Source organism: Monodon monoceros, unplaced genomic scaffold (assembly GCF_005190385.1).
Source record: "Monodon monoceros isolate NGI ecotype Baffin Bay Population unplaced genomic scaffold, NGI_Narwhal_1 Super_Scaffold_9, whole genome shotgun sequence".
Taxonomy (NCBI): Eukaryota; Metazoa; Chordata; class Mammalia; order Artiodactyla; family Monodontidae; genus Monodon; species Monodon monoceros.
Genome location: NW_021703786.1, coordinates 22,915,904 through 22,929,152, shown reverse-complemented (window position 1 = coordinate 22,929,152; position 13,249 = coordinate 22,915,904). Strand labels below are relative to the sequence as shown.

Below are 13,249 nucleotides of genomic sequence, written 5' to 3'. Positions count from 1 at the left end.
CACCACATCCACATGGGAGATGGATGCGTCAGCTGCCTGGACGCTCCAGCGGGGACAGACTCCTCGTACAGCCCCAGAATGCTGCCATCATGATAAATTTTTCCCACCATGACCTGACTACCACATTGTTTCTCCTGTAATTCCAACCTCCTGAGGGCCACCACACTGAGGAGTGATCCTTTGCCTGCTTGCTCTAGGGCCATCTTGCTCCAAGGGCCTTTCTCTTGTGAACTCTTTTGGGGCTATTTTGCCCACCAGACAGCTGGGCAAGGAACATTAGAGCCCATGCTGGGGATTATCCCTTTGGTTCTGGTTGTATTAAATACTTTACTATTAAACAGTTTATTACATTAAATACTTTAGTTCCATTCAGTCTCTGGGCATCTGTAGATACAACAGGGTCCAGAGGTTATTGGAAAGTCCCTCTTCTGAGACCATAGAAGGTCTCAGAATGAAATTCTGAAAAGTGGTCACTGAGCAGAATAAGTATCAAGGGAAGAAGGGAGGAAGAGAAAAAGGCATTACAAGTTGAAATAACAAAGGCATGGGAATGCTGCCTCCATGACTGCAAGTCATGTAAATTGGCTGTACCATTAGGTCCTACGAGGGTGGCAGTGGAAATGGCCTCCCCTCCCCACATCTCTATCGTTTCTTTAGTGTTAACTTAGTGCTCTCTTTTCACGAGGTTCTGAATTGTCTCAAAGTGAGAGATCCATTTGTCTACTGGGTGACCACCAATCGTATCTCCTTCTTCAAATCAGAGTGCTCCAGGAAACATTTTCTGATTAATCAGGCCCTACCAATCAACCTCCCTCTGAGTCCCTGTGGCACTTGCTTTTCAGTTTGAACAGTTTCTTTGCAAGTAATAACAGACCAGAGGTAATAGAGAAATAACAGTTACCAACAAGAAGTCATATATAGTGGGTAAGTGCCTGGATTGTGGATTCTCAAGCCAGATCAGAACCAGGTTTGAATCCCAGCACCATCATAGTAAGAGCAGGCAAGTAACTGAATCTCTCTGGCTTGATTTCTAAAATAGAGGTAAAAGTAGTATTTACCTTATATGCATTGTGAGGATTAAATGAGATAATATGTGTAGTAAATGCTTAATAAATGTTAGCTCTTCTCTGCCTGCTGTCTAGGAAATCTTCTTTAACCTCTACCATGTCTTAGGTATCTGTTTTCCCCCTAACACCTTGAGGATATTATTTCATTGCAATTAGCTCATTGCTGACATTGTTTATCATTTTATCTCACTACACTTAAAGATCATTCATTTGTTTACACATACAAGGAGGGTTGTGTCAGAATTACCTGGGAGGTCTTTTTTTAAATGCAACACTGAGAGCCAATGGTTTGTGTGTGTGTGTGTGTGTATGTAGGGGGGTGGTTTGGCAGGGATATTTTGGAATAGCTCCCCAGGAGATTCACACTTACTACTTCCTTTGGAACTACTGTTGCTCTAGCAGCTTGAAAGTCCTGAAATGGACATTAACTGCATTGTCAAGAATTCTTTACTCACTTTGCAGTGGTGGGGAGGGGCCTTGATTCAATGACTGGAACAATTCCAGTGGTCTGCTTTCAGACTGGCAGGTAACCCACTTTTAGGGAGAAAGGGGAGAGGGATCTCTGAGAAGACCAAGAGGCAGGAAAGCAGCAGCAGCAGCAATAGCAGGGTTTATCACTGGAGGATAAAGATACCAGGAAGTACAGATGAGCAGAACTAACTAAAAAGGGTTGCACTGTAAACAGGATCTGGGGTGCTATGGTGCAAGACTTGGTTGGGGATGAAAACATAAAGCAGAGAATTTGTATAATGAAGAAGTCGATCTTGGATAGTCAAAAGTGTAGTCTGAGTAACAAGAGCATTGCTTGGGAGCTCGTTAGGAATGCAGAATCTTGATCCCTACTGCAGAACCCAGGCCTACTGGATCATAATCTGCATTTTAAACAAAAGCCCCAGGTGTTTCTTATGCTCCTTAGAGTTGAAGAAGCACTGGTCTTTCATGGGGAGAAAAATCACAGAACACTTGGCACAGCTAAAGCACTTTATTCTGAGTACCTCTGACACGGGGCTGATTTCTGAAAAGGTACTGAATTTTTGAAAAGTGCTATAAATCCTGGAGAAGGATCTTATTTAACTCAGGGAGGCTTCTCATAATGCAAAATTCCTTTGCCTAGAAACATTTCCTGTGGAGTAAAAGTACTAGGCTTCCTTAAAGTGAGGCAGAGGCACATTCAAAATATGCGATAAGAACTCGGCGCTTGGCCAATTCAGCCCTTCACACAGCTGGATCCGGTCTGGGGCAGCCAAGTCCCTTGGCAGCTCTGCGCCACCAGGATGGGCTTTTTTTTTTTTTTGGCTGTGTTGGGTCTTCGTTGCTGCGTGCAGGCTTTCTCTAATTGCAGCGAGCAGGGACTGTTCTTTGTTGCGGTGCACGGGCTTCTCATTGCGGTGGCTTCTCTTGTTGCGGAGCATGGGCTCTAGGTGCACAGGCTTCAGTAGTTGTGGCACACGGGCTCAGCACTTGTGGCGCGAGGGCTCTACAGCGCAGGCTCAGTAGTTGTGGTGCACGGGCTTAGTTGCTTCGCGGCATGTGGGATCTTCCCGGATCAGGGCTCGAACCCGTGTCCCCTGCATTGGCGGGCAGATTCTTAATCACTGCGCCCCCAGGGAAGTCCCCAGGATGGGCTTTTAAAGAAAGTCAAGTTGGCAGCTGTTCTGCTGGATAGGGCAGCTGTAAATTGTCTTTAATGCTGAAAACGTAGAAAGGATGTCTGATAGAAGTCTTTTCAGGGAGCGTGGCCGTGTACCCCAGTGAGTCGGCTACACGAAGGAGAAAGCAGCAACTACTCTTTCACTGTAGAAGCCCGCCTGACCTTTGACCTCTGACCCCGCCCCGCTTTTCCGTGCGCAGCTTCCGCCCCCGCCCCTCCGATGGAGGGCCGGCCCAAGGGGTGTGGGCGGGGCTCCTGGGGGGCCGGCGGTTAGGGGTGGTGCCTGTTGGGGGCGGGTCTCGCGAGGGGCGGGATTTGAGGAGGCATCCTCGCACTGGGCGGCTGGGTATAGGCGGGGCTTAGTGCTGGGCTGGATTAGGCGGGGCAGGGGGTTAGTTGCCGCCTCTGCGTAACTGGACACTGGCGGCCAAACCTCCGGAGGCTGGGGGAGGCAAGCGGGCCCGTAGCACATCCCGGATCCGGAATTTCCCGGGCAGGACCGGAATCAGGATCGGCCCTGCCCCAAACTGGGTTTGTGAGGAACTCGCGAACTTGGATTAGGAAATCCCGGAATCCGGATCAACAAACCCTAGAACCCGGAATTTAGAGCGGAAAGTCCCGGAGCGCGGAGCGCGGAGCGAACTCAGCGCGAAGCCCGGAGTCCGGATCGAGACACCGCCGGACGGGACGGAGCGATGTCGGGCCGTGGCGCGGGCGGGTTCCCGCTGCCCCCGCTGAGCCCTGGCGGCGGCGCCGTTGCCGCGGCTCTGGGAGCTCCGCCTCCGCCAGCAGGACCCGGCATGCTGCCCGGACCGGCGCTCAGGGGGCCCGGGCCGGCTGGAGGCGTGGGGGGCCCTGGGGCCGCCGCCTTCCGCCCCATGGGCCCCGCGGGCCCCGCGGCGCAGTTCCAGGTGAGGAGGGCGGATGGGCGGGTGGCGCCGCTAGCACGCCCGGGGCAGGGGGCGAAGGGGGCCTCGAGTGAGGGCCCTGGGGCAGCCTCCTGGACAGATGGTACAGGGGCTCTGCATGCGGATTTCACGGGGCACGGTGGGGGGCAAGGCCAGGGACCCTCGGGCTCGGCTAGGTGGTGGTGGAGGAGTTAGGCGAGAAGGTAAGAGCTACTCTGGGGTGTAGGGTTTGAAGCAGTTAGGAGGGTCGGGGTTCTTCCTTAGAACAGGGATTCTGAGCAACTGAGAGATGGAGGCGTTGTTGGAGCTAGTGAGTTGTGGGCGGGTGGGATGAGAAGTGTAGTGTAGATTATCGGGTAAGGGGTCCTGGGAAGTGATGAGAAAGTTTTGGAAAAGGACCCTCACTGAGAAAGCTAGGTTACCCTGCATTGGTCTTGGTCCTACTCCAAGTCTGCTCTGTTTTTTTTTCTACTTGGGAACTGGCAGAGTTCTAGCGTGTCTGAGATGGCTCCCAGCTGCTAAGGAGGAGGAAGAAGGGCCTGGCTTCCCACGGCCACCGGAGGCAGAAGATAAGGGATTCCAGCCTGTGCAGGGGTAGTCTACTCCTGGGTCAGGCCAAGGGGCCTTCACACAGGGATGACTCTGGGTTAGACCAGAGAGGGTGGTGGACAAGCCTGAGGAAGGAGGAAAGCCCAGCCCATTCTGGACAGACTTTATTTATGGCTTTCTGCCTGGTGTCCAGGAGTTGATCAGTCTGGAGGAGCAGAGAGTCTCCACTGAGCACCGCTGGTCTGCGGCTGGAGGAGCCTGCAGAGAGTTGCTTCAAAGGGTTCTGTCTTTTTTGGCTTTGCAGAGGGGCTTCTCGGGTTGCAGCTTCAAAGGCCATTGAGAGGCAGAGACTCGTTCGTGGGGTCAGTGTGTGAGGAACTCAGCCTGACACTGGGGGGGCGGGGCTTATCAGTCCCCAAGTTCATTGTTTCTGGTCGCCCCCAGAATGCTTGGGAATTGCGCCCATCCTTTTTCCCGCCACCCTCTCCACTTTTTTTTTTTGTTTTGGCTGCGTTGCATCTTCATTGCTGTTTACAGGCTTTCTCTAGTTGTGGCGAGTGGGGTCTACTCTTCGTTGCGGTGCGCGGGCTTCTCACTGTGTTGGTTTCTCTTGTTGCGGAGCGTGGGCTCTAGTGCAGGCTTCAGTAGTTGTGGCACGCGGGCTCAGTAGTTGTGGTGCACAGGCTTAGTTGCTCCGCGGCATGTGGGATCCTCCCGGACCAGGGCTTGAACCCGTGTCCCTTGCATTGGCAGGCGGATTCCCAACCACTGCGCCACCAGGGAAGTCCCCCCCCCCATTTTTAATTAGTCTTTAGGTTCTAACAATGCCATATCCCAATCCATGTGCCCCAGCATTTGACACTGGCTTCTTGCTAATCTCTCAGGGCAGCTGGGAGATTTTCATGTCTCCTCTACCTCACTTGCCCAGGTAGAGGTCCCCCAAATGGATCCTCATAGAGTAGGGTACACATATCCCCCCAGGAGCCTTGGGCCCTCACTTTGTAAAGAGATGCTTCATTTGGGGGCAGTGATTTTTCCCTCTTACCCCTCATTCTCCGTCCTCCCTGTAAAGAAAACTAAGGTCTGAGTATTGACAGGGACAGATCTGGTCCCAAAGGCTCCAGCTGGGATTCATCTTTCCCATCTTGCTCTCCCCCTTGGGGATTCATGGGCCAGGGTGTCACTGAGGGATCCCTGCATCTGTCATTCTGGCTCTTGGGCGAGTTAGCTGAGGAGCCTCCCTGTGGACCATTGGCCTGGAAAGGATCTAAGGACCTGATAGGAGCCTCTCTAGTTTCCTCAGCTTGCAGACCATGGGAAATGTGGCCTGGGGAAAGCCCCTGAGAGGATGGATTCCACAGTGATTTGTAGGGAGTGGCCTTGGGCCGGTGGCAAGGCTGAGCTGGCTGGCTGGGTAGCCCAGGCTTCTAGGATTGGGGCCTTGGGGAAGGCACTGAGCCTCTGCTTGCCATCCAGCTGCTCAGGGTCTCCTCCTCCTCTCCCCAGGGCCAGGGTTGGGGGGGCCGGCAGTAGAGGTAGGTGCCGGGGGCGGGGGCGGTTCACTTTGGCTGAGTTTGAGGAGGATCCTGCTTGGCCTCTTTCCAAGTCCAGTTATGTGACTTCCGGGAGAAGGGATCTGAGATCTGAGGAGCGGGGGTGCCTCTCTATTGGGGTGCCTGCGGTGAGCTGGAGGGGCAAGGCTCTCAGGCCCAAGTGGGGCGAATAGGGGAGCCTATTGATACAAGGGAAGTGCCGACCCACCTTATAGTGTCACAGTCTACTAAGGAGCTTAAAGAAAACAAAAAATGAAAAAAAAAACCCAAAAAACACAGAGTGCTGGGTTCATGCCGGAGAGTTCAGGATATTTTCCATGTATGCAGGAGTATATGCTCTTCTCCTCGGTCCTTAGGCCCAGCCACCAGGAGCCCCAGGGCCCCAGGTGCTGAGCCGGGTGAGCGTGCTCTCTGGAGGCGCAGCATCAGGCCTGGCCTCCCGCCCCTGCTGTCCCTGGTGGTGGAGCCAGAGTCCAGCTGAGGACGTGGGCTGCTGCCGGGCTGAGGGAGAGGAGGTTACTGCCCGCTCCTGAGGCTCAGGGCACTGAGCCAGGCCTCCCTAGCTAGCCCTGCTGCAGGAAGGGGCTCAGGGAGCCCAAGCGTTCGGGGCTCTGTTCTTTTCTTTAACTCTTGGGTTGTTTTTTTAGAAGAGAAGGAGTTACTGGTGCTTCAGAGCCCAGGTGTGGAGCTTGGCCAGGCCGAGCTGGGACTTCATGAACTGTAAGCAGCCTTTCCCTGGGCCCCTTCCCCCTCGGGAGAAGCCTGGGGCCCTGGGCGAGCTGGGGGCTCCCACCCGGGAAGAGTCTGGAGCAGCGTCTGGGAGGGGCCTCTTCCAGGCCCTGCCTGTGCCGCCTGGTCTGGGGACTTCCTGTTCCGGGAGCACCTGCCTCAGCGGGGTGGGTGTTTCTCAGGAGGTTTTGTGGGCGCCCTAGTGAAGAGGCCCCGGCTCCCACTCTGCAGGCCCCCGCCTCACTTGTTCCTCCCCTTCAGCTTGGGCGCTGGTGGGAAAAACTCGAATCTAGGGTGCGTGGGGCTGGGCTCTCAGCTGTGGCCACCCTGAGTTTTTTCTGTCATCTCTAGCTGTGGCTTATTAAGGCAGAGAAGCAGGCTGTCTGCCTCTCAACAGCTCCGATGACTCCCTTACTGATGAGGAGAGACTTGTGGCAGGACTCCAGAGGTCCCAGACAGAGCCCCCCACGTTGAACTCCATCCTCCCAAACGCTTCCTTCGTGCCTCACTCCTTTCCCCTCCACCCCCCCCCCCCCCCACACACACTCTGGGTCATGTTTCTGTCCGTCTCTGCATCTGGTCAAGAATCTGACCCTCCTTGGAGAGAACATGGGTTGAGTGCTGGCTGAAGAGGTGGAGCAGGAATCTCCCGGTGCTGGGGGGGTGGGGGCGGGGGTCCTTTGATTTGGTGCGAGTCCCCACCCAGCCTGGCTTGGTTGGCTGGTCCTGGCGGTTGCATAATCTGGGCCCTGGGGCCAGCCCTGTGAAGCTGCCAGGGACAGTGTGTACGAGGCAGAGCTGCCAAACAGGCCTTGCAGGCAGCAGCCTCTGGGAAGGGGCGGGGGTTACTCCCCGAGGGGCTCCACAGAGATGCTGGGGAGCCTGACCTCGGTGGGAAATCCTTCTGCAGGCTTCTAAAGAAGCCACCTCTCATTCAGATTCCTCTGCTGATCCTAAGACTTCGATCCTTGCATCCCCTGATAATCTTATCTCCCTTCTCCAGTTTGGGATTGCCAAGCCAGCCCTAGCCTCCAGGCAGTGCGTGCACCACGCACAGAGGCCAGGTGCCAGCTGCTCTCTCTCCCGCAGGAGCCACGGCTTCCCCTTCGGGGTCTTCTGGCGTAGGGGTTGGGGGCTGGGCAGTGGGGAGGTGAGAGAAGGGTCCAGTTGTGGGTGGTGAGTAGGGGCCATATGGCGGCCAGATGGTCTCTGTACTCCGCCTGAGGCCCCCCACCGGCTGGGACAGGCTCCACGCCATCCCGCTGCGGCTTGCTCACCTGGGCTTCCACTGCCTGATGGGCTCGCCAGCCTGTTGGACTGCCTTTCTCCTCTTAGTCACACCACCAGGCTGGCGACGGGATGGGTGTTGCGGCTGTGACCGTCAGCCTGCTCCTCTCACACTGCACCCAGCCACCTGGCCACGATACTGCCCCCAGGCTTCTCCCTCAAGTTGGGGGAAGGAGCGGATGGGAGTGCTTGGTGGGACCATCTGAGAGCCTCAGGAGTGCCTTGAAGCTGGCTGGTCCCAGGGAGCAGGGGCATAGTGTGCTAGGGCTGGAAGGTGGCTGGAAGTGGCGATGGGCCCTGAAGAGCTCCCCCAGGCCCTTCTCTCTGCAGGCAGGATTCTCCTCCCACCCCTGGGCTCTGCAAGCCTCATTCGCTGGCACGGCTGCCAGGGCGGTTGAAGGGGGCGGGGCAGGTGTGGTTTACACTTCTGCTCTCAGGCGCTTGCTCCCCTTTGTTCTTGGCACTTCTGCCCGGGCTCTGCGGGCTCTGCGGGCTCTGCCGTGTGCTGCTCAGGGCTGGACCTGGCTGAGCAGAGGGATGGAGGGAATGGGTTACGGGCCCCATAGGTCCCCACCGCTGACCTGTGCATCTCCGTTGGCTCACTTCCCCCAGAGGCCTGGCATGTCACCAGGGAGCCGGATGCCCATGGCTGGCTTGCAGGTGGGACCCCCTGCCGGCTCCCCATTTGGCTCAGCTGCTCCACTTCGACCTGGCATGCCACCCACCATGATGGACCCATTCCGAAAACGCCTGCTTGTGCCCCAGGCCCAGCCCCCGATGCCTGCCCAGCGCCGGGGGTAAGACCATCCTGTTTCTCCCGCCCCATCTAGTGCAGCTCTAGTGGTAACAGATGGTTTCCTTCTGTCCTAAGAGCTTCGATGATTGAGGAAGACTCCCAGGTCTCCTGGGGGAAGGTCCTGGGGACTGGAGAGGTAGATGGCGAGTGGGGGAGGTACATTGGACCATTGACCTCTTAAGTGGGTTTCTGTCCTCCCAGGTTAAAGAGGAGGAAGATGGCAGATAAAGTTCTACCTCAGCGAGTGAGTATGTTGGGAGGGGGCCTAGGAGGCTCACCCAAGGGCTGGTTGGCTGAGGGTGGAGTGAGTCTCCCGTAACCCTGGGGTGAGGGAGAAATGGAGGAAGGAACCAGAGCTGCAGCTGAAACAAGCTGATGAACCCCTTCTCCCTTCCTCCAGATTCGGGAGCTTGTCCCAGAGTCTCAGGCGTACATGGATCTCTTGGCTTTTGAGCGGAAGCTGGACCAGACCATTGCTCGAAAGCGGATGGAGATCCAGGAGGCCATCAAAAAGCCTCTGACGGTGTGTGCAGCCCCAGCTACTTCTGGGCCTTGCCAGGCTTCTCTGCCTCTCCCTGGCCTTGTTTTCCAGGAGCCAAGCGAGGGTCTGTGATGGGCTAGAGCAGGATTTTTCACATTGTAGGATACAGCCCATTGAGCATGAACTCAATTTAGTGTGGTGGGGCCAGCACGTTCTCAATGAAATATAACATAGCAGAAATTATAATTCTTCACAGTAGTAAAGGACTTAACGACATTTTTATCTCATGTATTTATGTGTGTAGATCCTGGATCATGATTTAAAATGTAAATATTGTAGATCGTGGTCAGAAGTTTGAAAGGCAAAACTACAGGGTAGATGAGGATAGGTCCTGTCTTCTTCCCCATCCCTAGAGAAGCTTTATCTAGAACAGCCTCTTGAATGGTGAAGGCTTTCCAGGAGATGATATTCTGGGACCATAATGGGTGTTTGAGTTTCATTTAAAGTAGGAGCCAGAGGCTTCTGGTTTGCCTGATAGCACCCCCTATGTACCCCTGTCACACCACTGATCCCCCTGTGTTGGAACTGTTGGTAGTGCATCTGTCTCCCCTATGAAATTGTGAGTCCTTTGAAGGCCAGGACTGAAATTTCCTCCCCTGATTCCCAGTGCCTAACCAGGGGCCTGGCCCACGGTCACTGCTCTGTATTGACGTTGAATGAGTTCAGATGGGAAGATTGGGTAGCAGTGTTTTCCAACACACTGGTCCCCCTCTAGCTAACCGGTCTTTTTTCTCTCTTTAGCAAAAACGAAAGCTGCGGATCTATATTTCTAATACGTTCAGTCCCAGCAAGGCAGAAGGTGATAGTGCAGGAACCGCAGGGACCCCTGGGGGAAACCCCGCAGGGGACAAGGTGGCTTCCTGGGAACTCCGAGTAGAGGGAAAACTGCTGGATGATGTGAGTTGGGGAAGGAGGTGTCTGGAAGGGAGGTGGCCTGTGTGGGCCAGACACTTGGGCACTTCCGGGGACGTCCTGCATGAGGGAGAGGGCACTGCTCACAGTTCATGCTTTGCACAGCTCTGAGCCAGTACGAGGTGGGAGATTTGTATGGTTATTACAACAGTTTTCCTGCAGATGGCAGTAAAGTGTCCTGAGGAAAGGGTGCCCCTTTCTAATTGGCTGACAGTGGGGCTGCATAGAGCCCCTTCCCTGTCTCAAGTCTCTCACTTTTCCTGGCTTCCTTCGGGGCCCAAGAATCTTCAGTACCCTGAGCTTCAGGGCTGAAACAATATTCCTCTGTTTGGGGCTTAGTATAGCTTAGGCTTGAGCGCTCATCAGCACCCCTATCTCACACCCCTTTGCATCCCCAGCCTAGCAAACAGAAGAGGAAGTTTTCTTCATTCTTTAAGAGCCTCGTCATTGAGCTGGACAAGGAACTGTACGGGCCTGACAACCACCTGGTGGAGGTGAGAGTGGGCCTGGGGTTCAGGAACACAGGGTGACGTGCCAGGTGGCCAGAGAAATGGCCTTAGTCCCCTTGCAGGGCCAGGTGTGTATGTTCATGCCCACCCCCTTGGTGATGAGCTCTGCTCCCCTCCCCCCTGCCAGTGGCACCGGATGCCCACCACCCAGGAGACAGATGGCTTCCAGGTGAAACGGCCCGGAGACCTCAACGTCAAGTGCACCCTCCTGCTCATGCTGGATCATCAGGTGACAAGTGCCCTCGGGCCATGTTTGGGGTCACAGGGACTCTCGTCTGGGGCATTGGGGCAGGTCCCTATTGTAAAGCCTGTCCCTGTCCCTGTCCTATTCTTTTTTTTCACAAGAACCCCTTCTCTGACTCCCCTCTGTCCATCCCAGCCTCCCCAGTACAAGTTGGACCCCCGACTGGCGAGGCTGCTGGGGGTGCACACACAGACGAGGGCTGCCATCATGCAGGCCCTGTGGCTCTACATCAAACACAACCAGCTGCAGGACGGCCACGAGCGGGAGTACATCAACTGCAACCGGTACTTCCGCCAGGTTAGCTGGGACGCCGTCCCCCCTCTAGTCTCGCAGCCCCTGTCTTGCCTGCGGCTCCAGAGCCCCACTGGGCTAGTTCTCAACCACGTTCTTCACACTGCCCCTGGGATGGTCCACTTTGCCGTGTGCCCACAAAGGCATCACCAACCCTCTGGTGCTCTCTCTAGATCTTCAGTTGTGGCCGACTCCGTTTCTCTGAGATTCCCATGAAGCTAGCTGGGTTGCTGCAGCATCCAGACCCCATTGTCATCAACCATGTCATTAGGTAAATGGGAAGAGGGGGAGGAAGGCTCTTCTAAGAGCAGTTTACCTTTGGCTTGAATTAAAGCCAGAGAGAAGCAGCAGGTTTGGTTTCCTGCTCCCCGAGCGTGTGCAGTTTGGCCCAGGTGGGTGGGATGGAGCTGTGTGCTCACGTTTTCCCTCCCCTGTGCTGTGTGTAGCGTGGACCCTAACGACCAGAAGAAGACAGCCTGTTACGACATTGATGTGGAGGTGGATGACCCGCTTAAGGCCCAGATGAGCAATTTTCTGGCCTCCACCACCAATCAGCAGGAGATCGCCTCTCTTGATGTCAAGGTGGGCCCCTACCCTCACAGCCTCCTCTGGGGCCCACAGTGAGGCCAGGCAGGCTCTCAGGCATTTCCATACATGTGGCACCTTGGGATGGGATCCGAGTCCTCTGGGGTTAGGGCTGGAAACAGCCAGTCTGACACATGTACCCCTTTCCCCAGATCCATGAGACCATTGAGTCCATCAACCAGCTGAAGACCCAGAGGGATTTCATGCTCAGTTTTAGCACTGACCCCCAGGACTTCATCCAGGAATGGCTCCGTTCCCAGCGCCGGGACCTCAAGGTGTGCTCCTCTTTCCTGAGGTTGATCCCATGTTAAGCTCTGGGTGGTTGTGCCCCCATCACTATTCTTCCGGTTCCAGGGGCAGATAGATCAGGGGTGGGAATCATGTTCAGCTTTCCTCCTGGCTCTTTGCAGATCATCACTGATGTGATTGGGAATCCTGAGGAGGAGAGACGAGCTGCTTTCTACCACCAGCCCTGGGCCCAGGAAGCAGTGGGGAGGCACATCTTTGCCAAGGTGAGGCGGCTGCGCCCCGTCTGCCCGCCTGTGGTTGAGCGGGACTGCACACCAGAGGGGAGGGCGAGCCGCTCACAAGCGCGGGCGGTCAGACAGGCCTGAGCCACCCGTCTCTCCCTCCTCCAGGTGCAGCAGCGAAGGCAGGAACTGGAACAGGTGCTGGGAATCCGCCTGACCTAACTGCTCAGGGATCCCTTACTTTCTTCCCAGCCCTGGAGCCACCCCCTCCTCAGCCTGGAAGGGGACCGCCCTCTGGGGCACAGACATGTAGGATAAGGAGGGGGGGAGGGGTGTCTCCTGTCACCCTCTGCTCCCCAGCTTTAGTTTCATAAGTGTAGTGATAGGATTCCTTGTTGCTTGGTCCCAAAGCCTTATTACTTACACGTTGGCTTTAATTGGATTCACAGCAGAGGCCTCCTCTGCCCCCTGCAGGCAGGCCCAAGTAGGACCTGGAGGCTGTGCTTTGACATGGTAACCGAGACCTTTCAGAACCAAAGGCCCCTGGCTTTGCTTGTTTACAGACCCCCTTGGGGCGAGTGTCAGCGCTGGCTCTGGGGAGCTGGGCGAGGAAGAGGGGCACAGCTCACACTCTTCCTAGCCTTTCCAAACCAAAGTTCTTTGCCATTCCTACCAGCCCAGCCTTGCTGCTGGTTTTTTTTCCTTTCTTGGGTATTTGCACTATTCGTGGAGCAGGTTTTTCTATGCGGGAGCCACTTTTTTTTGTACAGGGGTAAGCTGGGGTTTTTCAGGGAGCCCTACTTGGTGTCTCCTTCCTTATTTTCTTTTCTCAATCTATGCAAGCGGCTCTGGCCGCCATCATCTCCTGAGAGGCCAGAGGGCTGCCACCCCAGCTCTTGGGCCCGGGGGGTAACGCCTCCTAGAGGGAGGGCACACTAGTTCTCTGGCGTGGCCTGAGGCATGGGTGTGTGTGGGCAGGGGTAGGTGCAGGGGAGAGATGGCGAGGACTATTGTCCTTTGGAGCTTGTTAAGGAGGGTGGGCCTAGGGCTTGGCAAGTGCCACTTCTGGCAGGTTTGGAAATTTCCAAATAAATCTTTGTTTATTGGTGGTGCCCAGACCTGGTGACTGAACAGTGCGGCCACTCATTAACAGACTC

At 55.6% G+C, this 13,249-nt stretch overlaps 1 protein-coding gene across 5 annotated transcripts; it reads left to right on the top strand.

Annotated features, from left to right (window-relative positions):
• Positions 1 to 3,093: 3,093 nt before the first annotated feature.
• On the top strand, positions 3,094 to 13,201 carry SMARCD2 (SWI/SNF related, matrix associated, actin dependent regulator of chromatin, subfamily d, member 2). 5 transcript variants are annotated; one of them, XM_029211410.1, is made up of 14 exons: positions 3,506 to 3,629; positions 6,376 to 6,448; positions 8,357 to 8,541; positions 8,742 to 8,784; positions 8,941 to 9,063; positions 9,823 to 9,978; positions 10,392 to 10,487; positions 10,630 to 10,731; positions 10,882 to 11,043; positions 11,211 to 11,308; positions 11,484 to 11,619; positions 11,775 to 11,897; positions 12,033 to 12,134; positions 12,261 to 13,198. In XM_029211410.1, exons 3-14 carry the CDS (start codon positions 8,366 to 8,368, stop codon positions 12,312 to 12,314), a joined length of 1,371 nt encoding a protein of 456 aa, XP_029067243.1. In that variant the 5' UTR covers positions 3,506 to 3,629; positions 6,376 to 6,448; positions 8,357 to 8,365; the 3' UTR covers positions 12,315 to 13,198. The 5 variants fall into 5 exon arrangements, with proteins under 5 accessions (XP_029067242.1, XP_029067240.1, XP_029067241.1 ...); XM_029211409.1 differs by lacking the exon at positions 6,376 to 6,448 and having other exon boundaries at positions 3,094 to 3,629; positions 12,261 to 13,201; XM_029211407.1 differs by having other exon boundaries at positions 3,429 to 3,629; positions 4,113 to 8,541.
• Positions 13,202 to 13,249: the final 48 nt, after the last annotated feature.